At 45.0% G+C, this 26730-nt stretch overlaps 3 protein-coding genes across 3 annotated transcripts; all 3 read left to right on the top strand.

Moving 5' to 3' along the window:
* Positions 1-900: 900 nt before the first annotated feature.
* Positions 901-10358, top strand: ppp1r14aa (protein phosphatase 1, regulatory (inhibitor) subunit 14Aa). Its single transcript, XM_074611119.1, has 4 exons — positions 901-1395; positions 5377-5457; positions 6743-6775; positions 10063-10358. Exons 1-4 carry the CDS (start codon positions 1210-1212, stop codon positions 10243-10245), a joined length of 483 nt encoding a protein of 160 aa, XP_074467220.1. The 5' UTR covers positions 901-1209; the 3' UTR covers positions 10246-10358.
* A 5099-nt stretch (positions 10359-15457) lies between these two features.
* exoc3l2a (exocyst complex component 3-like 2a) lies at positions 15458-26730 on the top strand. Its single transcript, XM_074610724.1, has 13 exons — positions 15458-15600; positions 17144-17694; positions 18929-19146; positions 19583-20327; positions 20425-20539; positions 20619-20729; positions 20820-20920; positions 21495-21605; positions 21709-21844; positions 23534-23656; positions 23762-23917; positions 24780-24901; positions 25869-26730. Exons 2-13 carry the CDS (start codon positions 17168-17170, stop codon positions 26188-26190), a joined length of 2787 nt encoding a protein of 928 aa, XP_074466825.1. The 5' UTR covers positions 15458-15600; positions 17144-17167; the 3' UTR covers positions 26191-26730.
* On the top strand, positions 21852-22908 carry LOC141752651 (uncharacterized; the record flags this gene model as incomplete). Its single annotated transcript, XM_074610726.1, has 1 exon — positions 21852-22908. A coding segment is annotated over one exon (918 nt), but the record flags the coding sequence as incomplete, so codon positions are not given.

Genomic DNA, 26730 nt, shown 5'->3' with positions numbered 1-26730 from the left:
CGCTGGAGTTTTATACCAGAGTGAAAACAGATCACAGATTAAAGGTTTTATAGTTTAGTTGTCTTCTGATTCACCATCTAGTTATAATCTGTGTTAACTGAAGCTCTGAGCAGCAGCAGAAGGACCTGCAGTATCTCTGCTTCACACAGCGTCAGTGAAGCAGCCTGACAGTCAGAGGGCTTTATAAAACCTGATGAACTGATTCTAAATCACTTTCTGCATTTATTAGAATGATGTTTCTTTTCATGATCTGTTATTTCCCCCGTTAACTTTTATTAATGATTCTATTAAAGTCAGAGAGAGAAGGAGAGTCTGTCTGTCAGCAACAAACACCTTTTACATCATTTATCCTCATTCAGTCACATGAGGCTGATGATTCCTGAACGTCTGGTTTGATATGAGTTACATCATTTACATTTTCCCTTTAGCACAATAAATAATGTCCAGTGTTCAAAAGACACCATAGTCATATTCTGAGTTATGAAATAATGAGCTCACAATCAGAATATCAATAACTACAGACGCTAATAATGAATCAATAATATAAAGAGCACTTATCTTTATTAGTATTAGATCAGTTCAGACACAAACAGCTGTTAGAGCTGACTGACAGCTGATCCAGATGTGATCAGCTGCTGCTGTCATCAGAAACGGACGTCACTTCATGTGAGGCTTCAGAGGAAACGACGTTCCATTGCTCTTAAAGCGGCTTTCCTCGTTTCCTCTCTCCTCGCATGGTTTCCTCGTTTCCTCTCTCCTCGCATGGTTTCCTCGTTTCCTCTCTCCTCGCATGGTTTCCTCGTTTCCTCTCTCCTCGCATGGTTTCCTTGCGTCTCTCCATGCTTCCCTGGTGGGAGGGACTAAGACGCAAGTGAGGGGAACGGGGATGCAATTAAGAGCTTTGGCATGCACCCATCCCGTCTGTGTTCACAACTGAGAGATTTGAGTATTATGAACTCACTTAAGGGATTTGACGGTTTGCTGGACTGACTTATATTTTGGACTCAAATGTTAATAATGTATATTTCAAAGTCTTAACAACTTGAAACGCTTTTTTAAGCCAACAAATACAAGTTCTAGTTTTTACAGTGCAGTAGTCTGCCCTGATTCCTCTCAGCACTGTGTGACTGAGCCCGTCTCCTCCCAGTCCAGCTGCTCTCTCTCCTCCAGACGAACCAGTCAGACCAGTCACACCACACCACACCAGACATGGCAACACTTGAGGAAACTGAGGAAGTTCATTCATCAGATTTGGGTTTGTTTGAGGATCACGGTGGTAATATCCCGAAGAGACATGCCCGGGTTACCGTGAAGTACAACCGGAAGGAGCTGCAGAGGCGGCTGGACGTGGAGAAGTGGATTGACGAGAGTCTGGACCGGCTGTACTCGGGTCAGGTGGGTGGATGAGAGACAAACTGCTTCCTAAAATATATACTGTATTATATCATAAGACAATAATGCTTATCAAAAGATTGTGTCCACATTAAAGGTGTAACTCTCTACAGTCAACTATGAGCTGATGAGAAGCTTTAAATATAAAGTTATTATATTTAAAGAAGACTGATATGAAGACACACTGAGAGGACACAGTCGGTCCTCCTCTGGTGATCTATGAGGTGATGAGTGAGAGGAGAGGTGGGGCAGCCTATAAGGTTTCTATATTTTAAAGAAGACTGATATGAAGACATACTGAGAGGACACAGTCGGTCCTCCTCTGGTGATCTATGAGGTGATCAGTGAGAGGAGAGGTGGGGCAGCCTATAAGGTTTCTATATTTTAAAGAAGACTGTGATATGAAGACACACTGAGAGGACACAGTCGGTCCTCCTCTGGTGATCTATGAGGTGATGAGAAGCTTTAAATATAAAGTTATTATATTTAAAGAAGACTGATATGAAGACACACTGAGAGGACACAGTCGGTCCTCCTCTGGTGATCTATGAGGTGATGAGAAGCTTTAAATATAAAGTTATTATATTTAAAGAAGACTGATATGAAGACACACTGAGAGGACACAGTCGGTCCTCCTCTGGTGATCTATGAGGTGATGAGAAGCTTTAAATATAAAGTTATTATATTTAAAGAAGACTGATATGAAGACACACTGAGAGGACACAGTCGGTCCTCCTCTGGTGATCTATGAGGTGATGAGTGAGAGGAGAGGTGGGGCAGCCTATAAAGGTTCTATATTTAAAGAAGACTGTGATATGAAGACACACTGAGAGGACACAGTCGGTCCTCCTCTGGTGATCTATGAGGTGATGAGTGAGAGGAGAGGTGGGGCAGCCTATAAGGTTTCTATATTTTAAAGAAGACTGATATGAAGACATACTGAGAGGACACAGTCGGTCCTCCTCTGGTGATCTATGAGGTGATCAGTGAGAGGAGAGGTGGGGCAGCCTATAAGGTTTCTATATTTTAAAGAAGACTGTGATATGAAGACACACTGAGAGGACACAGTCGGTCCTCCTCTGGTGATCTATGAGGTGATGAGAAGCTTTAAATATAAAGTTATTATATTTAAAGAAGACTGATATGAAGACACACTGAGAGGACACAGTCGGTCCTCCTCTGGTGATCTATGAGCTGATGAGTGAGAGGAGAGGTGGGGCAGCCTATAAAGGTTCTATATTTAAAGAAGACTGTGATATGAAGACACACTGAGATGAGGTGATGAGTGAGAGGAGAGGTGGGGCAGCCTATAAGGTTTCTATATTTTAAAGAAGACTGTGATATGAAGACACACTGAGAGGACACAGTCGGTCCTCCTCTGGTGATCTATGAGGTGATGAGTGAGAGGAGAGGTGGGGCAGCCTATAAAGGTTTCTATATTTAAAGAAGACTGTGATATGAAGACATACTGAGAGGACACAGTCGGTCCTCCTCTAGTGATCTATGAGGTGATGAGTGAGAGGAGAGGTGGGGCAGCCTATAAAGGTTCTATATTTAAAGAAGACTGTGATATGAAGACACACTGAGATGAGGTGATGAGTGAGAGGAGAGGTGGGGCAGCCTATAAGGTTTCTATATTTTAAAGAAGACTGTGATATGAAGACACACTGAGAGGACACAGTCGGTCCTCCTCTGGTGATCTATGAGCTGATGAGTGAGAGGAGAGGTGGGGCAGCCTATAAAGGTTCTATATTTTAAAGAAGACTGATATGAAGACACACTGAGATGAGGTGATCAGTGAGAGGAGAGGTGGGGCAGCCTATAAGGTTTCTATATTTTAAAGAAGACTGATATGAAGACACACTGAGAGGACACAGTCGGTCCTCCTCTGGTGATCTATGAGGTGATGAGTGAGAGGAGAGGTGGGGCAGCCTGCTTCTCCTTACAAGGCCAAGCATCCTGTAGATGTGAGGTCCACGGTCGTCCCTTCTCACAGACCTCTATCTTTCTTGGTGCTTACCTTACATGGGCAACCGAGAGAGGGATGAAGGATGTGAAAAAAAGGAAGAAGGGAGTGTTACGGAGGAGGGAAGGCGCTGTTGTATAGTTGGTCCCAGGAGGAGGTAAACACTGCACATCTGGCTGCTGACGGGAGCTCGGGGTCTCTCATGAGGACACATGGCTGGAGAGGAAAGCACATTTTTGGACAAAAAATGCAGGATTATGTTGTGAAAGCCAAATATGTTCATTGTGAGGAAAGAGAAGTCACATAATCTAAAATGAGATAAGTCAGAGAGCCAATGGCATATTCACACAAAACATTGATTTTAATATTAAAGGAGAGAATCGTCCTATTGGAAATTGTTGATATGATTTAAAGGGGACATATCAGGTTCATACTTGTATTTTGGTTAGGGTTAGGGTAGTTAGGGGTTGGTTAGGGTTTGGTTTCTACAGAACACGTTTACATAATTTAATGTTCAAAAAACACTTTATTTTTTTCCTCCTGTCTGTCTGTCTGAATATCGCTGTATTCACCGTCTGTCTGAAACGCTGCGTTTTAGCTCCTGTCTCTTTAAGAGCCCCCCCCGTCCTCCCGATAAAGCCCAGTCTGCTCTGATTGGCTAGAGAGAAAATATAGTGCACCTTTGCGAAGGTAGTTCTTAAACTGTGGATGGAGATATTCAGATGGGGGTGGGGGGGCGGTATATTCTAGAGTACGGAGGACGGAACCTGCCAAAATAAAAAATAAATAAACAAATAAATAAATCATTAAATGTAGAAAGAAATAATATTAAAAATAAGTGTAGCCATTGATTAATTAATAAAATATGACAAATTTATATTTCTATTTTAATTTGCTTTTTTATTTGTTTACCTTTGTATTAATAACCCCCTTTAATGTTTCCTTTTATTTATTTATGTATTTATTTGTATTATTTTTTAAATTTTTATTTATTTATTTTTATTTTATTTTTTATTTTATTTTTTTTATTTATTTGTATTTATTTTTAAATGTATTTATTTATTTATTTATTTCTGCATTTATTTATTTCTGCACGCTTTTCCCATTTGCCTTTCACCCCTTATTTATTTCCCCAAACTTATTTATTTATGTATTCTTTTCATTTCTTTTTACATTTCTTTATGCATTTCTGCCTCATTATGCAAACGGAGTTAGTGATTTAATGACATATTTATTTATTTATTGAGTCATTTATTTATTCATTATTTTGATTTTGGCAGGTTCCGTCCTCTGTACTAATGATTATAATAATTATTCTTGTATTAGTTTTTCAGGTGAGAAGGAGCTGCCTGTAGAGTTGTAGTGTGTAGAGATGAAGCTGCTAGAGTCCTGTATGTGTCAGTGCGGTGGTGTGGACGGGCGGATGGGACTGACCCCGTCACCCAGCTCAGCTGGTACAATGACTGTTTGTTCAAACAGAGCAAGTATTATGTGAACATTGTTAGTATTCAGCCTCCAGAGCCTAAACATGCAAGTGATGGATGTGTGAATGTGTGAGGCGTTGGATGTTAGACATGATTTCTCCTCGCCCTACAGTCAGGTACCCAAAGAACTTTTTAGTTTTTCATCTTCACAAGTACATTGAGGTTCCCTGGAATCAATTAATGCTGCTTGAACTGTTCCTTTAAATATACAGACTTTAGTTTTAAAGGAACAGTGTGCAGTGATTAGGAGGATCTACTGGCAGAAATAGAATATAATATTAATACATGTGTTTTCTTTAGTGCATAATACCCTGAGAATAAGAATTGCTGTGTTTTCATGCATCAATTTATGGGGATCTTAATAAATACTAGGGCTGGCAATAAATTGAAATATTTAATCATAATTAATTGCAAATTAATCACACATTTTTTATATGTAAAAATGTAAGCAAAAAAAATGTAAAAAGCAAAAATACGCTGTGCGACACACAGAACATCTAGATCATGTGTTTTGTGTCCTTGTGTTTCCTTCAGGGAGGTGATGTGCCAGAGGAGGTGAACATCGATGACCTGATCGACCTGCCTAACGATGAGGAGCGAGTCAGAAAGTTACAGGTAACATGACCTGTGTATATATCTATATCTACATCCATAGATATAGATATAGATATATAAGAGGGCGCTGGTTATATCAATTATACAGCATCGTTAATTCATGATTAGAGAATTTCTTTACCAAGATGAACTGATTTTATTCACTCCAATAGACGTGTCTGAAAGAGTTAATATCGTTATACAGTACTCAGTACTCTCAGTAATCTCAGTACTCAGTAATCTCAGTACTCAGTACTCTCAGTAATCTCAGTACTCAGTAATCTCAGTAATCAGTAATCTCAGTACTCAGTAATCTCAGTACTCTCAGTACTCAGTAATCTCAGTAATCTCAGTACTCAGTAATCTCAGTACTCTCAGTAATCTCAGTACTCTCAGTACTCTCAGTAATCTCAGTACTCAGTAATCTCAGTACTCTCAGTACTCTCAGTACTCTCAGTACTCTCAGTACTCAGTAATCTCAGTACTCAGTAATCTCAGTACTCTCAGTACTCTCAGTACTCTCAGTACTCTCAGTACTCAGTAATCTCAGTACTCAGTAATCTCAGTACTCTCAGTACTCTCAGTACTCTCAGTACTCAGCAATCTCAGTACTCAGTAATCTCAGTACTCTCAGTACTCTCAGTACTCTCAGTACTCTCAGTACTCAGTAATCTCAGTACTCTCAGTACTCTCAGTACTCAGTAATCTCAGTACTCTCAGTACTCTCAGTACTCTCAGTACTCTCAGTACTCAGTAATCTCAGTACTCTCAGTACTCTCAGTACTCAGTAATCTCAGTACTCAGTAATCTCAGTACTCTCAGTACTCTCAGCAATCTCAGTACTCAGTAATCTCAGTACTCTCAGTACTCTCAGTAATCTCAGTACTCAGTAATCTCAGTACTCAGTAATCTCAGTACTCTCAGTACTCTCAGTACTCTCAGTACTCTCAGTACTCAGTAATCTCAGTACTCTCAGTACTCTCAGTACTCAGTAATCTCAGTACTCAGTAATCTCAGTACTCTCAGTACTCTCAGTAATCTCAGTACTCTCAGTAATCTCAGTACTCAGTAATCTCAGTACTCAGTAATCTCAGTACTCAGTACTCTCAGTACTCTCAGTACTCTCAGTACTCTCGGTACTCTCAGTAATCTCAGTACTCAGTAATCTCAGTACTCAGTACTCTCAGTACTCTCAGTACTCTCAGTACTCTCAGTACTACTGAGAGATTTTATGGTAGAATATTGAAAATGAATATATTTTTATGTGGCTGGTTTGTTTCAACATAATCTCTCTATTCTTTGACAGGAGCTTCTTCGAAAGTGCAGTAACAACACAGAGGTATGTTTTAACATGACCCACCCAGGGTTAGTATGCATATGTACAGTAAACCTACATGCACACACATACACATACACACACACACACTGGTCACATGCACCAAAACTGAAGCTGCAGCTTCTGACTCCTCGCCCCACCGTCACCCGACACGCCTCAACAATGGCTTTCTGTGCTCTCTTGCCTTTTTCTTTCTATCTGAAGCACAAAGAGTCTTTCTGGACGGAGGCGTCGGCCTCGCTGAGGTCGGTCTGCTGGTCACTGATGCAAACTCAGGCAAAAGAGCAGCGAGGGAGGGAGGGCGGGTCAGTGGAGCTGCTGCTCTCCTTACTCGCACTCTGGTGTGGAGCATCATTAAAGATACACTCACATGTCCATAATGTAAAGTGAAGCCGTTTTTGCTTGCTGTGATCATTCCTCCTGTTTAAACTGGACCAAACCTTCCTAACATGCCTCCGTTGGTAACGGTTACAAGATTCACAGTCCTTCTTCTGTGCTAAAATATTTCCCTGAAGTCAATATGAGGCTTAACAGTCTGTGTCGTCAAATTAAAGCTGCAGTAGGCAGAATATTTTTGGCATCATTGGTCAAAACATCCCATAATAACCTTTCAGCATGTTGTAATTCAAGTGTTCTGAGCGGAAACTAGACTTTCAAGCTTTAGAACATCTAGCCCGTGACTGAGACTTTGACCTTATTTTACCATCAGATAAACGCTGGATTTCATCCCCCCCCCCCCCCCCCCCGTCTCATTCCCTGGTTAGAAGGCTGGTATGAGAAGGAGGAAGAATTACAGCAAGTAAAGTTTCACATAAACAAACAGAGCTGTCTGCAGCTTTAATGGCTTTCCAAGAGATATGCCACTTCCTGTTGTACGCAGGCATGAACACACTCAAACTAAACAGAGGGGGGGATAGCTGTCTCTAAAAAACTTCCACTGCTTCAGGGAGATTTTGACACGGCAGCTCCTCAAACCTCACACTGAACCGCCGAGACTAGAATGAGTTTTACCACTGATGTCTGTAACAAACACACATGAATCTAGAGTCAGAGAAGTGTTTACGGTCAGTGTTTATTAGAGACCGGGGCTGTCTGTTTATCCCTCCTCTACTTGTACTGTTGCCATAACACACCATATCTGGACATCAGGCCGTAGGAGCTGAGACTCAGCTTTATACAGAGGAAGCAGCTGATCCAAATATGATGCTCAAAAAAGTCAGATTTTCTGGCATGTGCATTGAGATCACAGTCTGGTGACTTTTTTATGACTTATTTGTTCTTAAAAAAAGCTCATGAGCAACACATTTACACCCCAACACATTAACAGTAGACAGAGTTGAAGCGTTCAGGTCATCCTCCTCCCAGGACCCTGCAGCCTTTCTCCATCTATACAGATACAGATACAGATATCCTCCTCCAGGGACCCTGCAGCCTTTCTCCATCTATACAGATACAGATATCCTCCCCGGGACCCTGCAGCCTTTCTCCATCTATACAAATACAGATACAGATATCCTCCTCCAGGGACCCTGCAGCCTTTCTCCATCTATGGACATAAGAACACTCAAAACAGTCAACAGAAAGGGGCGGGGGGGGGATGACTAAACAAGCAAGTAAAGCTTCTTCACTCCTAGTTTTTGTTAGTTTAATGTTCTGATCAGATATCTGATATGGATCATTTATACTTTTAGTCATTTAAAGTCACTACGAGGAACTGATGATCTTGGCGGTCCCATGTGGACTACAGCGGTAGTGTTTCCGAGCACCAGAGTCCCTTTAGAAAAACCTCTCATTTTACTGCAGCAGGGTCTGACAGTCTGTCCCGTGCAGTTCTGGTTATGGTTCTCCCGTGCCTCCCTCCCCTCCAGCGGGTCCAGCAGTACGGCCTCTAGCAGCGTGATGTCGTTGTTGGTCTTGACCAGCGGAGCAGCGAGGAACTGCCCCTGGTTGGAGCATCCGCTGCTGCCGGGCGCGGGCGCGGATGTTGCACCATCCTCCCCCTAAAGATGAGCTCCATCCTCCCCCTAAAGATGAGCTCCATCCTCCCCCTAAAGATGAGCTCCACCCTCCCCTTAAAGATGAGCTCCATCCTCCCCCTAAAGATGAGCTCCATCCTCCCCCTAAAGATGAGCTCCATCCTCCCCATAAAGATGAGCTCCATCCTCCCCATAAAGATGAGCTCCATCCTCCCCCTAAAGATGAGCTCCATCCTCCCCATAAAGATGAGCTCCATCCTCCCCATAAAGATGAGCTCCACCCTCCCCCTAAAGATGAGCTCCATCCTCCCCCTAAAGATGAGCTCCATCCTCCCCCTAAAGATGAGCTCCATCCTCCCCCTAAAGATGAGCTCCATCCTCCCCCTAAAGATGAGCTCCATCCTCCCCTTAAAGATGAGCTCCATCCTCCCCCTAAAGATGAGCTCCATCCTCCCCCTAAAGATGAGCTCCATCCTCCCCCTAAAGATGAGCTCCATCCTCCCCCTAAAGATGAGCTCCACCCTCCCCCTAAAGATGAGCTCCATCCTCCCCTTAAAGGTGAGCTCCATCCTCCCCTTAAAGATGAGCTCCATCCTCCCCCTAAAGATGAGCTCCATCCTCCCCCTAAAGATGAGCTCCATCCTCCCCCTAAAGATGAGCTCCATCCTCCCCTTAAAGGTGAGCTCCATCCTCCCCCTAGAGATGAGCTCCATCCTCCCCCTGAAGATGAGCTCCACCCTCCCCCTAAAGATGAGCTCCATCCTCCCCTTAAAGGTGAGCTCCATCCTCCCCCTAAAGGTGAGCTCCATCCTCCCCCTAAAGATGAGCTCCATCCTCCCCCTAAAGATGAGCTCCATCCTCCCCCTAAAGATGAGCTCCACCCTCCCCCTAAAGATGAGCTCCATCCTCCCCTTAAAGGTGAGCTCCATCCTCCCCTTAAAGGTGAGCTCCATCCTCCCCCTAAAGATGAGCTCCACCCTCCCCCTAAAGATGAGCTCCATCCTCCCCTTAAAGGTGAGCTCCATCCTCCCCCTAAAGGTGAGCTCCATCCTCCCCTTAAAGGTGAGCTCCATCCTCCCCTTAAAGGTGAGCTCCATCCTCCCCTTAAAGGTGAGCTCCATCCTCCCCCTAAAGATGAGCTCCATCCTCCAAACCTAACCCTAACCCACTGCAGCCCTGTTCATGTTGAACTGGACATTTAGCAGTATTATATTAGATAAGCTATTACTTACTTACATTGTAAAATAACAGATTGTGGTTGTACTGACCTGTTGGACCACCTGCTGTGGGTGCTCTGCTCCTCCTCCTCCTCAGACCTTCATCAGAGAGCTGGTGGTGAAGCTGGAGGGAGTTCAGAAGCAGGACGAGCTGCAGAGCGAAGGCATCGAGCATCCCATCATCTGCAACAGCCACTACCGCCATGAGCCCTACCACTTTAACAACCCACAGCAACAGCATCAGTCCCACCACGCCCGAGGCCAGAACCAGACCCTCTGACGACCCCCCCACCCCCCTCCAACCAAGACACACACTGCACACGCTGTCATGACATGACAACAACACGGCAGTTCTATTGGCCCGTGGAAGGCAAAGAAGGAGAAAATCTACCCTAATACTCACTAATTAAGACTTTATATCATGTGGAGTCTCTGCTGGTTGCCTGGCAACCTCACATCGATGACAAGACTCCAGGAGGTCACTGCTCCAGGCCAAGAAATAGTCCAGCACAAAAAAATAAAATAAAATAAATGAAAAAATAGTCTGGCACAAAAAAAAAATAAAATAAAGATTTGGTATGGCACAAAAAAAGAAAAAAAATAGTCTGGCACAAAAATATAAATAAATAAAAAAATAGTCCGGCACAAAAAGAAGAGAAGAAATAATCTGGCACACAATATCAAACTATTCCTTTAACCACTTTAACCACTAAAGAAACAGCTGTTTGAGACACATCTCATGGGTGGACAGCTGGCCGAGGATAAAACATGAAATAGAAATAAAAGGGCTTCACTCTCGAGATGCACAAAGCACAAATAGTCAGTAATCATACAGGAAGATATACATCATAGAAATATACAATTTTCCACTCAGTATTCCCAAAAGACCTTTTATTAACATCAAAACCTGTCGCTCACTTCTACTCGACTGGAAGAAGCTCTCATCATCATCATCACTGTCTCCATGTACACAGAAGCTGCATCTCATTTCACCATTTTGTGCCTCCTCGTCTCCTTGTCTCCTTGTCTCCTCGCTCCTCCGGCTTGTGACTTGGAAATCGATCTCAGCGCTCCATCTTGGAGGACATCCAAATTCCTAAAATGCGTAGCGAGGAGCGAGGAGCGAGGAGCGAGGAGCGAGGAGCGAGGAGCTATAAGCGAGGATACACCGGTGTATCCTTCAGTGTAGTTGGATGTTTCTGGAGACTAACTGATGACGTATCTGGTGAAAGTTGTTGAAGGATCATCAAAAAATAGAATATATACCTCTCTTCATTTATAATAACATCCTGTTACACATCCTACATCCCACTGAGATCATCATCCAACATCCCACACTGAGATCATCCTACATCCCACACTGAGATCATCCAACATCCCACACTGAGATCATCCAACATCCCACACTGATCATCATCCAACATCCCACACTGAGATCATCATCCAACATCCCACACTGAGATCATCCAACATCCCACACTGAGATCATCCAACATCCCACACTGAGATCATCATCCAACATCCCACACTGATCATCATCCAACATCCCACACTGATCATCATCCAACATCCCACACTGAGATCATCATCCAACATCCCACACTGAGATCATCCAACATCCCACACTGAGATCATCCAACATCCCACACTGATCATCATCCAACATCCCACACTGATCATCATCCAACATCCCACACTGATCATCATCCAACATCCCACACTGAGATCATCCAACATCCCACACTGAGATCATCCAACATCCCACACTGATCATCATCCAACATCCCACACTGAGATCATCATCCAACATCCCACACTGAGATCATCCAACATCCCACACTGAGATCATCCAACATCCCACACTGAGATCATCCAACATCCCACACTGATCATCATCCAACATCCCACACTGATCATCATCCAACATCCCACACTGAGATCATCATCCAACATCCCACACTGAGATCATCCAACATCCCACACTGAGATCATCCAACATCCCACACTGATCATCATCCAACATCCCACACTGATCATCATCCAACATCCCACACTGATCATCATCCAACATCCCACACTGAGATAATCATCCAACATCCCACACTGATCATCATCCAACATCCCACACTGAGATCATCATCCAACATCCCACACTGAGATCATCCAACATCCCACACTGAGATCATCCAACATCCCACACTGAGATCATCCAACATCCCACACTGATCATCATCCAACATCCCACACTGATCATCATCCAACATCCCACACTGAGATAATCATCCAACATCCCACACTGAGATCATCCAACATCCCACACTGAGATCATCCAACATCCCACACTGAGATCATCCAACATCCCACACTGATCATCATCCAACATCCCACACTGATCATCATCCAACATCCCACACTGAGATAATCATCCAACATCCCACACTGATCATCATCCAACATCCCACACTGATCATCATCCAACATCCCACACTGAGATCATCCAACATCCCACACTGATCATCATCCAACATCCCACACTGATCATCATCCAACATCCCACACTGAGATCATCCAACATCCCACACTGAGATCATCCAACATCCCACACTGAGATCATCATCCAACATCCCACACTGAGATCATCATCCAACATCCCACACTGAGATCATCATCTAACATCCCACACTGATCATCATCTAACATCCCACACTGAGATCATCATCCAACATCCCACACTGATCATCATCTAACATCCCACACTGAGATCATCATCCAACATCCCACACTGAGATCATCATCCAACATCCCACACTGAGATCATCCAACATCCCACACTGAGATCATCATCCAACATCCCACACTGAGATCATCATCCAACATCCCACACTGATCATCATCTAACATCCCACACTGAGATCATCATCCAACATCCCACACTGAGATCATCATCCAACATCCCACACTGAGATCATCATCCAACATCCCACACTGAGATCATCATCCAACATCCCACACTGAGATCATCCAACATCCCACACTGAGATCATCCAACATCCCACACTGAGATCATCATCCAACATCCCACACTGAGATCATCATCCAACATCCCACACTGAGATCATCATCCAACATCCCACACTGAGATCATCCAACATCCCACACTGAGATCATCATCCAACATCCCACACTGAGATCATCATCCAACATCCCACACTGAGATCATCATCCAACATCCCACACTGAGATCATCCAACATCCCACACTGAGATCATCCAACATCCCACACTGATCATCATCCAACATCCCACACTGAGATCATCCAACATCCCACACTGAGATCATCATCCAACATCCCACACTGAGATCATCCAACATCCCACACTGAGATCATCCAACATCCCACACTGATCATCTGAAGGTGTATTTAACATTGAAAGCATCACAGTAGAGTTTAACACTGAAGTTATGTTTTGTTCCACCTTCCACTGAACACATGAACATGTTTTAGATAACATGCACATATATGACTAATTTAATAATTTATGATGGTCATGAATGTTATTTATTATCCAATATACCAGAATGATGTAACATTGTTAATAGTCCTGTTGCATTACTTATACACTGTAGCTTTTTAATATTCATTCTTCCCTTCTGTTTTTCACATGTTGTTACATTTTCAGTTTTGTCAGTTGCATTCACTAAACTTTGATTCTGCAGAGACACTAGTCCTAATAAAGTGATTTCTTCCACTGAGGGTGTTTCCTGTATTTGAACGTGTTTAATGTGTTTTCCATGTCAGGAGGCACTTGGATAATATAGAATAATAATATAGAATAATATAGAATATGTGGATTATCTGAACAGTTTGGAGGTTCAGGGGGCCCAAAATTTAAACAATTGTGTGGCTTTAGTGGGGGTCAAGCAGTGAGCGGAGGGGTATGTGAGCCATGCTTCATCGGGGTCATGTCTGATTGGTCAGGTGAGAGGGACACTATATACCTCCTGTCCTACACCAGACTGTCCACCAGGTGGCAGAGAGGAGCCACAGGGAGGGACGTCCTGTTTAACCACAGAGGTTCTCACCTCGTTCTCAAGCTGCTTTGCTTGGTTATTTCTTTTTTAATTGCACAACTCTAAGCTATTTGGGCGTGCACACACACACACGCACACGCACACGCACACGCACACGCACGCGCGCACACACACACACACACACACACACACACACACACACACACACTCATATATCCTTCAGCTGTTCCTGTTCTGTTCTTTGTGTGACATTAGAGCCCCCCCCCACGGCTGCAGTGACCTTGAGGCTCTGCAGTAAAGCAGCAGCTCCAGAGCTGATTGTCTCCTAGCTCTGATCAGCCCACTTAAAGTCTTCCGCTGAGGAAGATGACACTGCTGATGGTGTCTGAATGGAATCTGAACTCAAGGCCACGGACACAGAGTCATCCTCATAGTTCATTCTCTACCTCTAACAGTCACACATGCACACATACATGCACACAGACAGACAGGGTGAGTAGAGCTGATAAAACTATAAAACCCTGCAGGGGAGAGCTCTGTCCTGTCCTCTACTGTACAGTTAATGCTCTGTCCTGTCCTCTACTGTACAGTTAATGCTCTGTCCCGTCCTCTACTGTACAGTTAATGCTCTGTCCCGTCCTCTACTGTACAGTTAATGCTCTGTCCCGTCCTCTACTGTACAGTTAATGCTCTGTCCCGTCCTCTACTGTACAGTTAATGCTCTGTCCCGTCCTCTACTGTACGGTTAATGCTCTGTCCCGTCCTCTACTGTACGGTTAATGCTCTGTCCCGTCCTCTACTGTACAGTTAATGCTCTGTCCCGTCCTCTACTGTACAGTTAATGCTCTGTCCCGTCCTCTACTGTACAGTTAATGCTCTGTCCCGTCCTCTACTGTACAGTTAATGCTCTGTCCCGTCCTCTACTGTACGGTTAATGCTCTGTCCCGTCCTCTACTGTACGGTTAATGCTCTGTCCCGTCCTCTACTGTACAGTTAATGCTCTGTCCCGTCCTCTACTGTACGGTTAATGCTCTGTCCCGTCCTCTACTGTACGGTTAATGATCTGTCCCGTCCTCTACTGTACGGTTAATGCTCTGTCCCGTCCTCTACTGTACAGTTAATGCTCTGTCCCGTCCTCTACTGTACGGTTAATGCTCTGTCCCGTCCTCTACTGTACAGTTAATGCTCTGTCCCGTCCTCTACTGTACGGTTAATGATCTGTCCCGTCCTCTACTGTACAGTTAATGCTCTGTCCCGTCCTCTACTGTACAGTTAATGTAATTAGTGTAATTAGGAGGGTTCTCCAGGGTGAAGAGGGGGCGGAGGGGCGGTGGCCTATAGGAGGGGGAGAGAGGACGGGACGGGCCTTTCCTCAGGAAAACATATCACCTTCCACCACAATAGAGCCCGTCAGGAAACCACAGGAAACCACAGGCAGCCACATCGCTCTCTGGAGTCACCGAGTACTTTCGGACACGCTCTCACACTCATCAGTCACACACACACACACACATGCACACACACTCCACCGCCTGGCAGCCCGCACAGCCAGCACACTCCAGGATGACATCGTACTGAAAACACTGCACGGCAATCTCAACAGGTAAGTCTCCTTCTCTGAGCTTCATCTGGGTCCGAGGAGGGAACTGCTGTCTTCATTTATGCTGCTTCTGATTAATGTTCACATTAGTATGTTTCTCTGGGGAAGTTATTGTGTTTGGACATTTTACCCATACATACATACATACAGACATACATACAGACAGACATACATACATACATACAGACATACATACATACAGACATACATACAGACATACATACAGACATACATACAGACATACATACATACATACAGACATACAGACATAGACTGGTGCCTAGACATTTGTTGTGTTCTTCTAATAGGTTGAAAACAGTTGATAGATTGAGGAAAACATGTTGTTACCGTTGTTCAGTGAGAAACACTGACACGTTCTAGTGAGCAAACTCACATCTGAGGGAGATGGTTTCCATCCTGGTTTGACTTTACTTCACGAGATTACTTTATATTATTATATATATCTGAACTATTTGAACTGATGACGAAGAGCCCTTAATGATGTCTGCTCTCTGATGTCTGTCATCTCTTGGATGACGTGGAGGTGTAAGTGTTTAAAATGCTTTAATTCCGCGTTGGGTGGTGACTAAGATCAAACACCGATGTTAAACGATAGGTTCATACTTTATACGTCTATCTTAAAACAGTACTCACACTGAAACAGTTGTTGGTAGCTGTGATCATTCCTCCTGCTCATGTGGTTTTAGTATAAAAGTCTGACTTTGTGTTTCCCTGGACGATGTTTCCTCCTAGAGAGGGAATTTCATAGTAAAAACACGACTTGTTTTGTCTAATTCAGAATCATGTTATCTTCGGCTGGATGTCTCTGGATTTATTTTTAGGTTACAGCAGAAAGAAACTGTTTTAATGTACGTATGGAAAGTGAGTGTTGCTGTAGGACAGACTGACTCTGTCCTTTAACCTGTGTGACTCAACTCTTTAACTTCAGATATACTTTATCTCCATAAAAATTAACATCTCATTTAGAAAATAGATTGTGTTTTTGGTGTATCACATGCTTTAGCTGTCCTTTCTGACTAAACAACAAAACATAAAAATTCCACTTTTAAAGTCAGTTAGAAAAATTATATGATTTAAATAATAATAAATAAAATGTGTTTTCCCCAAATTAGCAGGAGAAAGAAAAAAATCATTCATTATTATTATATACATTTTGTTCTGATTAATATAATATTTATATAAGGTTATAGTTCAGCGTTTGTAATCCATATTTCCTAATTGCTCAGTGAAGTGAATTACATAACCAGCATGTGAACGGATGTTTTTGCTTCCAGTTATATAAACTGTCTGACGGCTGATGGAGCAACACAAATAGGTTCCACATTTCAAGTTTAAAGTTCACTTTCCTTTATGCACGGAGTCCTGTCTTTTGTACAGTGGATTTAACTGGTTATTAATTCTCAATATTACCGTACAGGACTCCTGTGGGTTGAGTTTTTAAATTACCATTAAGTACCAGCTAGTGGTAGATAGATAGACCGTTTTATAACTGAACCTTATGACTAAATCTGTTGTTGATTTGCAGTTTGGTAAAATCTCCAGAGCAACCATGCCCATCCTGAAGAAGCTCCCGGGACGGTCCAAGAGCTGCCACGAGTTCCCCAGAGGGAACGGAGAACTGATCCTGCCCCGGCTGGACTTGAATGATCTCAACGATCTGAAGGAGCTGAACGACCTGAAGGACCTGAACAAGAACTTGAACCCCTTTGAGGACGTGGACCTGTATGAGGACGAGAGGAAAGGAGGTGACATGGGCCTCATCATGGGGGAGGTCAGGGGTAACCTCCAGCTCAGATCCTCCCGTGATGGAGAAGAGGAGGAAAACGAGGTGAACGCGAGGCACGGGGCGGGGAACCCTAAAGGGAGGCCCCTCAGGGGGACCCTGGAGCGGATCTGTGGAGTGTCGCCCCTCAAGACCCTCGGAAAACTGGGGAAGGGGCTGCGCATATCGGGACGCAACGTATGGGGGAACAACTCTCCCCACTACAGCCCTGGAAACTCAAACAGTCTCCCACCAGAGAGAGAGAGAAGGAAAGGACTACGCAGGGGCTCCGAAGGGATTATGACCCTGCTCCGGTGAGGAAGAACAGTTCAGACCTTAGAAGTAGGGCTGTCAGTCTATTCAAATATATATGGCAAATATGCTGCTTTATGTAAATGTATGTATATATTTATTATTGTAAATCAATGAACAACACAGATCAATGACAGATATTGATCAGAAACCCTCACAGGTATTGCATTTAGCATAAAACAATATGCTCACATCATAACATGGCAAACTGCAGCCCAACAGGCAACAACAGCTGTCAGTGTGTCAGTGTGCTGACTTGACTATGACTTGCCCCAAACTGCATGTGATGATCATAAAGTGGGCATGTCTGTAAAGGGGAGACTCGTGGGTACCCAGAGAACCCATTTACATTCACTGATCTAGAGGTCAGAGGTCAGAGGTCAAGGGACCCCTTTGAACATGGACATGACTGTTTATCCTCTCCAACATTTAGTGTAAGTTTGGAGCGTTATTTAACCTCCTTGGTACTGATGTTTTCTAGTCTCATATGATAACTGTATCTTCACTCTAGCTTTAGAGCCCACTACACCCTAAAAATTACAAGTTGCATTAATGCGTTATTATCGCGTTAACTTTGACGGCCCTACTTAGAAGATTGTAACTGTTGAAATGTGAAGAATTCGGATTTGTGATATAAAGAGTAAAAAGTACTTCAGCAGCTGTGGATGAAACTCTTGTGGAGAATCTTCTAAAGTATGATATCTTTGATTAATATATTTCTACTATACAATATATATAGTGTATAAACCACATTATTCTGAAAATCTGAAAACAACACCCAATAACATCAACAGAAATACCTGTAAAATACAATAATGTAACTATGACAGAGAAACTGTTTTACTTTTTGAGCTCTAATCGTGTGATGAATTATCCACACGCTGAAAGATGGAAAATCCCTCGTTCCCGTTGCTGCTGGGTCGGTGATAGAATAGCGTATATTGTACTTATTTCCTGAGTTATGTAATATGCTGTAGAAACTTGTTGATCTACGGAACCTCTTTTGTTTTTCGGTGACATGTCGAGTACTCACTGTGCTTACTCAATGGGACTATTTTTAACCGACGCTCACAGTTTTGTGTGAATATGTGGCATTCCAGACATAGCAGCTACTGGGCCATTCTGTAGAGTACAATACAAATGTAATTCCTATTCATACATTCCTGCGTATGCAAATCACGCAGTCTGATGTCTTATTTAAAATGGTCGTTCGTGCTCTGTGTTGTTGCTGTGCAGCCTTACAGGTCGCCGTAAGGAGGAGCGCAGAGAAAGCCTGCCCTGCGGAAACCTGAGCACAGACAACGAGGCGGAGGCTTCCAGGCGGCCCTCCTTCCTCAGGATGGTCAGTCTGGGCAAGCTGAAGAGGGAGTCCATGTCAGACAAGGCCTCCCAAGAGGCCGAGGAGGAAACAGAGGAGGAGGAGCCGGTGGTCAAAACCAGAGAGCCCCTCTCAGGTAACAATCATCAGGTGCAAAAGTCCAGGTCCTGATCTAAAAACATACCAGGTGACCCAGAAGAGTCTGAGTTCCCCTTACATTACAGAACTTTTCCCGGTCGAGCTTCAGCAGTACTTCCTCCCAATCCTAGACAACTCTCTGATGAGACTGAGAAGTCCCCAGATCCCTGAGTCACTGGGTTCAATCACACCAGACTGTGAAATCAGGAAATGACCGCACTTCCTCCTACCCCAGGTTCCTCTAGATAGAAGTTCAACCAAGCTACTGTTGACAGACTCCACAGGGATCCTCGCTAGGAATAGAAGAGTGTGAAGGATGAGACGACTACTCCATATCCATAAAAACAGATCTACCATCTCCCAGTTTGTTGGTTAACCCTCCGTTTTGTGACAAATAAACACAGCTTCCTGTTTCTCTTCTTGCCTCCCCACAGTCCTGGAGATCCTACAGCTGGTCAACCACAGGGACCTCCTCCTGGCCGACACTCACATTCAGGAGCTGGAGCGAGAGTGTGAGCTGCTGTCTCTTCTTCCGACCACGACTACTTCCTCTCCGACCCTTCGTCCCAGCACCCCTCTGGGCATGTTCCCCTTATCATCCTCATCCTTAGATGATTCCCTCAGCTCCAACGCAACGCTGGACTCGAGTCGGCGGAAGGCTAAGGACGTGGAGCTCCTGTACGAGGCCCTGCAGAAGGAGATGTGGGATGTGGTGCGGGAGTCCCTCCGCCAGCCCAGCGCCGGTCCCAACCTCGGGCTGGTGGTGCTGGTGATCCAACAGGAGGAGCACGCTGACGCCGTCTGGGCCCTGAGAGAGGACACCAAGCCGGAGCGAGAGGGCCCCCAGATCCAGCCCAGCCAGCGTCCCCGGAGGCTGAAGATTAAGTGGAGGCAGGCTGTGATGGAGGCCGCGGACTGGAGCCTGCCACATCAGGTAGACACCCAGGCAGGCCAGCTGGCTTCGTACCTGGAGCGACTGAGGAGTCGGATGGTGGATGACCTGGATGCAGCGAGGAGGAATGCTGTATCCATTTACCCAGAGGAGTTTGCTGCCTTCCAGGTGTATGTGGACAGTTACCATCGAGCCGTGGCCAAACGTCTTCGGACCATCACTAGCGGCCCGCTGCAGATCACTGACGTCTACTCGTTACTGGACTGGTTCTACAACATCTACAACAGGTAGAGTACCTTATTAGACAGTGAACCTCCAAGGCAAGAATGCATTTCAAACCTGGAAACTGGAACGGTTTTTTACTGATCTAAAATTTTCTGCTAGGGATGTCCTCGGAACCATTGGCACCACCAAACCCATCAACTATGCTCCTCTGGAGCCCATCCTGCCCCAAGACACGGTGGAGAGGCTGGAACAAGACTGCATCAGCATCGTCAGGGTAAGAAATATCCTGCACAGCTGTTTCTTTAGAGAATCTGGTTAGAAGACACTTTTTAATTTCATGTTGTGATTTTCAGGAGAAGGTGACGATAGAGTTGATTCAGGTTCTGGATGAAGAGGAGAGGCGATGGGCCCAGACTCTGCACATAGAGGAGTACCAGTCCCACCTGGCACGCTCAGTCATCCAGGTACATCCTCACATCGTCATGTTCACTGTGAAATGAATAAATGTCTTTTTCACATAAGATACTTATCGTTCACGTCTTTCACACATCCAGAGGCTGAAGGTGGACTTGGACAGGTCTACATCTGTGAACCAGTTTCTAGGGGCGAGAGTGGCTCGATGTAGTCTCGTTGGACTGGCCGACTTTCTCTACAAGTGAGTGTCAGAGAGGCATAAAGTCGGGAAAACTGGGGGGCTTTAACCAAATTTGTAAACACAAAAAATTACTATTTATAAAATAAGTTGTTTGCAGGTCGTAAAAACAAAATACACTTATTGTATTTTTTTATTTAAAGGGACAGTGTGTAGGATTTGGTGACATCTAGTGGTGTGGTTGCAGATTGCAACCAACTGAGTACCCCTCCTTATCACTCCTTTTCCAAGACTGCGGTAACGTGAGCCGCCTTGGTAACGCCGTTCACCTCACTCAGAGGCCATCCATACCATAATAACGGGCGGTACCACGGTTTAGCACTCTGCGGCTCACGTTACCACAGTTTCACAACGTGTATTGGAGAACTACGGAGAACTACGGTGGCCTTCAGGTAGCTTAAAAACATGAAAGTCTCTCTCTAGAGCCGGAGTTTGGTTAGTCCGTTCTGGGCTACGGTAGAAACATGGCGGACTCTGTGAAGAGGACCCCGGTTTTTATAGGACAGGACAGGATTGTTCATTTCCAGATTGTATTAACATTCAGCAGGTTTTCATAATAAAACCTCTGTGTGTCCAGTTTCCAGAGGAAGGCGGAGATGTTTCATGATACTCAGGCAGAATTTGGAGACCGAGGGGACGGATATGTTTCCAGAACCATAGCTCTGGTGAACTGCTGCCCTCCTCTCAGGTAGACAAGCCATTCATACATTATTATTCAAACTGAAAATCTTCATTTTCTGCAGTAGATTTGCTGAAAGTCCGTGATAACGTCTGTCCTGTGTATCCTGTAGGTCCTTAGTGGAGCGCTGCAGGCAGTGTGACCCACAGGGCAGTGAGGAGTCTGCACAGAGAGCCAACTCCTCCCTGGACAGGATCATCAACCAGTCAGTGAGGGTGCTGACGGACCGACTGTTTGAACACATCAGGGTGAGCAAGGCAGCAGCAAGTCAGCAGCAAGTCAGCAGCAAGGCAGCAGCAAGTCAGCAGCAAGTCAGCAGCAAGGCAGCAGCAAGGCAGCAGCAAGTCAGCAGCAAGTCAGGAGCAAGGCAGGAGCAAGTCAGGAGCAAGTCAGGAGCAAGGCAGCAGCAAGTCAGGAGCAAGGCAGCAGCAAGTCAGCAGCAAGTCAGCAGCAAGGCAGGAGCAAGGCAGGAGCAAGTCAGGAGCAAGTCAGGAGCAAGGCAGCAGCAAGTCAGGAGCAAGTCAGGAGCAAGGCAGCAGCAAGTCAGCAGCAAGGCAGCAGCAAGGCAGGAGCAAGTCAGGAGCAAGGCAGCAGCAAGTCAGGAGCAAGTCAGCAGCAAGGCAGGAGCAAGGCAGGAGCAAGTCAGGAGCAAGTCAGGAGCAAGGCAGCAGCAAGTCAGGAGCAAGGCAGCAGCAAGGCAGGAGCAAGGCAGGAGCAAGGCAGCAGCAAGGCAGGAGCAAGGCAGCAGCAAGGCAGCAGCAAGGCAGGAGCAAGGCAGCAGCAAGGCAGGAGCAAGGCAGGAGCAAGGCAGCAGCAAGTCAGGAGCAAGGCAGCAGCAAGGCAGCAGCAAGGCAGGAGCAAGGCAGGAGCAAGGCAGGAGCAAGTCAGGAGCAAGGCAGCAGCAAGGCAGGAGCAAGGCAGGAGCAAGGCAGCAGCAAGGCAGGAGCAAGGCAGGAGCAAGGCAGGAGCAAGTCAGGAGCAAGTCAGGAGCAAGGCAGGAGCAAGGCAGGAGCAAGGCAGCAGCCAGGCAGGAGCAAGGCAGGAGCAAGTCAGGAGCAAGGCAGCAGCAAGGCAGGAGCAAGGCAGGAGCAAGTCAGGAGCAAGTCAGGAGCAAGTCTCATTGGAGTCTTTAAAGCTTGCTTCTCTTTAACCAGACATACTGTATACCTCTAGGTATAAAAAGAAACCTTGAATGTACTCCCTTGAAACACAAAGTAATCTGTGTATGTCTCTATTTCACATCCATGGAGTATGTGTGTTGTTTAGTGGTGAAAGAAGTATTCAGATACTTTTACTCAGTAAGTAAATGGTAGTAAACCCACAATGTAAAACTATATTTAAGCTGTAAGAATTGAGTCACTGAAAAAAGGCTTTGTAAAAAAAGAAAAGAAAAAGACTTCCATTCAAAATCATACTTAACATTTTCTTTATATGTGTTGAAATTCTCGTTTCAGTTAGCTTGCTAGCATAACAGCTGTGAGTACTAACAGTAGCCATGTCTGTCGTTTACATTCATTATGATAATTGTGTCTTTGGAGTTTGTGCTGCTAGCTACTTTCATTGGAAAGAGTTGGCAACACTGGGCTGAGGTTATAGGTTGGATCACTTTTAAAATGTGCGTATTTTTGCTGTTACCTACCCCAGCTTTAAGTACAAGTAAAAAGAAGTATGATCAGGCAACATAACTTTAGTTCAATCAGTGTTACTGATGCATTAAAGTTGGTTTAATTCAATTAATGATTCATATTTTATATGATGATCATATGTTTTATATGCAAAATCTGCAACAGCCATCCGATAAATGTGATGCAGTAAAAAGTACAATATCTGAAATGTAGTGGAGCGGAAGTAACTGAAAGTACCTCAACACTGCTCTTAAGTACAGGACTTGAGTAAATATCTTGTATTAATCAGAACTTGGTGTGTTGTTGTTCCAGCCTTTCTTTGACAAACTGATAAAGAGGAAATGGTTGAACAACACGGAGGCCTTTGAGGCCATTGAAGCCAGCATTAAACAACACTTCAAGAAGTTCAGGAGGATGGACTCTCCGCCGTATCAGGTAACACTTTGATGATCTGATCAATCCGTGTTTAACGGTGTTTAACATGTTAAAGGAAGGTTATATGTAACCAGTCAGTGGTTCATGTCTCTGAATGACTGACAGACCCTGGTGGGAGAGGTGCACCGGCGGGTCCTGGTGGAGTATGTCCGAGCCATCATGCGGGGACGGCTCATCTGCACGTCCTCCAAGACGAGGAAGAGGATGGCGTTCCGCCTGCAAGATGAGGCCAAACAGCTGAAAGGACTCTTTAAGGATCTGGTAAGTCTGATTTAACCTGTAATGAACATATATAGTCTTTAGCGTGGCACCCTGAGAACCCCAAGCATTATAAATAATTCCAACATGCTGATTCTTAAAAACACGGAGCGGAGCCGGCGCAGGGAACGCAGAGTCTGACCCTGGAACTTCCCAGGTCAGGAATAACTCAGACAGTGTTGATACAGGACTGAGCTCTGAAAAATGGCTGCTGTCAGTGAGATGGAGATGGATGGACCGGGCTTACGTTAGCACTTGCCAGAGAAGGGAAGAGGGTGTAAAACAACTGGGCCCGACGGCGTGGCATTTGCCCCCTTTCTGTGCGCGAGTTCAAACAAGTGTCCGTCACCTCGGCTGACAACAGGAAGCTGCTGTGTTCAGAAGGAACTTCCTGTTCCTGTCAGCTGGCTGGCTTTGATGTGGCTCTGGGATGGCCTTGATGGCCTTTTTCGCCGAGGAGCGGTATGAAGTGTCTGTGGAAACTGGGAACTTGGGAAGGGGGGCGGGGGGTTAATGGCGGTCTAAAAAAGAAGTCGTTATTTTTAGTGAATGCCAAGCCAAAGAATTCTGCTTTCTTTTTCCTGAGTGTTGGAAGGAAAAACATGACCCAGAAAAACAGAGGTGGAGTTTTGTTATTCACTCAGTAAATCACCTGAATGGTTTTAAAGGTATTCATCTGTGTTTCCTCTGAAGGGCTGATAGTCCACGGCCACATCTTAAAAACACATGTTTAATCAGAAGAAGAAGAACAGCGATGACAAATGCAGTGAACTTTACACTTAGTTGAACTCATTTCCAAAGAAAGTCCGTCTTAATGATGAATTTTAAGTTTGCTGCTACGCTCTTTGTCTCCTCTCTGCTTCAGGAATCAAGTTCATCTTGGTTAGACAGCATCATCTGCCACCTCGCTGACATCATTCACCTGGAGGACACTCCCTCCATCCAGATGGAGGTTGCCGTCCTGGTGAAAGAGTTTCCAGATATACGGTGAGAGGTTTTAACAAACGAACCGTGTTGGAACATTTCTATCGTAACCAGGAAGCGTCTATAAAAACAGATATTCTCTCTGCCGTACCCCCGAAGGTCCGATATTCTTTTATGCTTATTGCTACACATTCAGTGCTGTTCTTGGCCCTCAGCCAACGTACCACTATGTATGTTTGGTTTTTTTTGGTCACAATGGATCAAAACAAGGAAAAGAAGTGCGGAAACATATCTACATTAACTTTGCTATTTTTGGAGAGGAGAGCGGGTCTGTTTTGAGAATGGATGAGGCTGAGAGGTCTCGAGGGAGGGGAGGGTGGGGGGGTGTTTGTGCACAGATTAAGACTCAGGTGACGGTCGGCAACCTACGACCGCGTGTGACGCAGAACTCTCCGCGGAGCAGACAGGAAGCTGCTGCCGAGTACTTCCTGTTCCTGCCACCCTGCAGGAGACAGACTGGTGCCACGCTCGGAATCAAAGAGGGAGAGGTGTGGAAGAGGAGAGCAAAACAGAGTAGTTCAGACCTGGAGACATGCTAACTCACTGCTTGACTCACCCCTTCTGTTTACTGCAGGGCATCCCCCGCCGGTATTTCAAGAGATGAAAGGCTGCCGGCCTTCTGGGTGCTTCATTTAACTGCAGCAGAGTCCATTCATGCACACGTGACTGAGCCTACACACAAGTCAATCCTTCAAACACAGATCCTCCTGAATCAAACATGTACTTAAGTAGATCTGTAGATCCGTTATACTCCATTAAGAAGAACAGATCTGGATCCCGAGATCATGACAGATGTGTCTTTTTAGAAAGTGTCACCAAATGTCCCGTTCCTTCCCAGAAACAGATGCTGTGACTCAGAGAGATGCGACTGTTACTCACAGTCATGTCAGCCTTTGGCGACACCAAACAGACCCGATTTCCATTAACACCCGTCTACCCCCCTTCCTCCCCATATCCTTCCTCCATACAGGAAGAAGCACGTCTCCACCCTGCTGAATATAAGAGGGATGATGCGACAGGCCGAGCGCCAGGAGATCCTCAACATCGTCAAAGACTTTGAATGCCGCAACGCCCTCATGTGCAGGGATCGCGCGCTGTTTTCCGACATCCCCATCACCTCGGAGGTGCACTGCATCAGCCTGGGTCTCCTCCGCCTCGCCATGACCATCTCTAACTGGTTCTCAGAGCACCGTCCCGGGCGGAACCACAGGACAGGTGGCAGACATGCGACACCTCAACCTGCCGAGAGCCAGAATATGGAAGACGTACATAAACTTCACAGAGACGACTAGCTATTAGTGTTTGTTAGGAGAGCAGTCACAGACACGCTGTGAAGATCGTGATGAGATGTACACGCACCTTGACCACAAACTGATTGTACCAAATATTGTTACCAGAAACTTGACCTCAGGTACTGCTCGTACTGTACACGCTCACTGACTTACCGACATTTCTCCATCTCCAGATGTGCATTTTAATGGAAATGTGAAACAGACTGTACATCGTAATAATCACCACGATTTATCGTATACTTATGTTGATCTACACAGCTACAGAAGTAAACAAGTGGTATCAAATATCCTCAAAATGTAACGTGTTTTTTTAGCCTTTTATTCCCCCACATCATCGCAGAAACAACTGCAAGCAAATGCAGTGCAATATGATCTGTTTTGCATGTATTTACCCAACCATATATACCCATTCTCTGGTATATAGACCACATGTATGTGCACGTGTATGGAAATGGAAATGTGTTGAACTCTCACTGTGAATGAAATGGATCTGTTGCTGGAAACGTAATAAAAACCCATTGACTGGGTCGCTGAAACAGA

This window comes from Sebastes fasciatus, chromosome 16, assembly GCF_043250625.1.
Source record: "Sebastes fasciatus isolate fSebFas1 chromosome 16, fSebFas1.pri, whole genome shotgun sequence".
Classification (NCBI taxonomy): Eukaryota; Metazoa; Chordata; class Actinopteri; order Perciformes; family Sebastidae; genus Sebastes; species Sebastes fasciatus.
The sequence above is the reverse complement of the archived record's forward strand: the minus strand, read 5'-3'. Positions and strand labels throughout refer to the sequence as shown.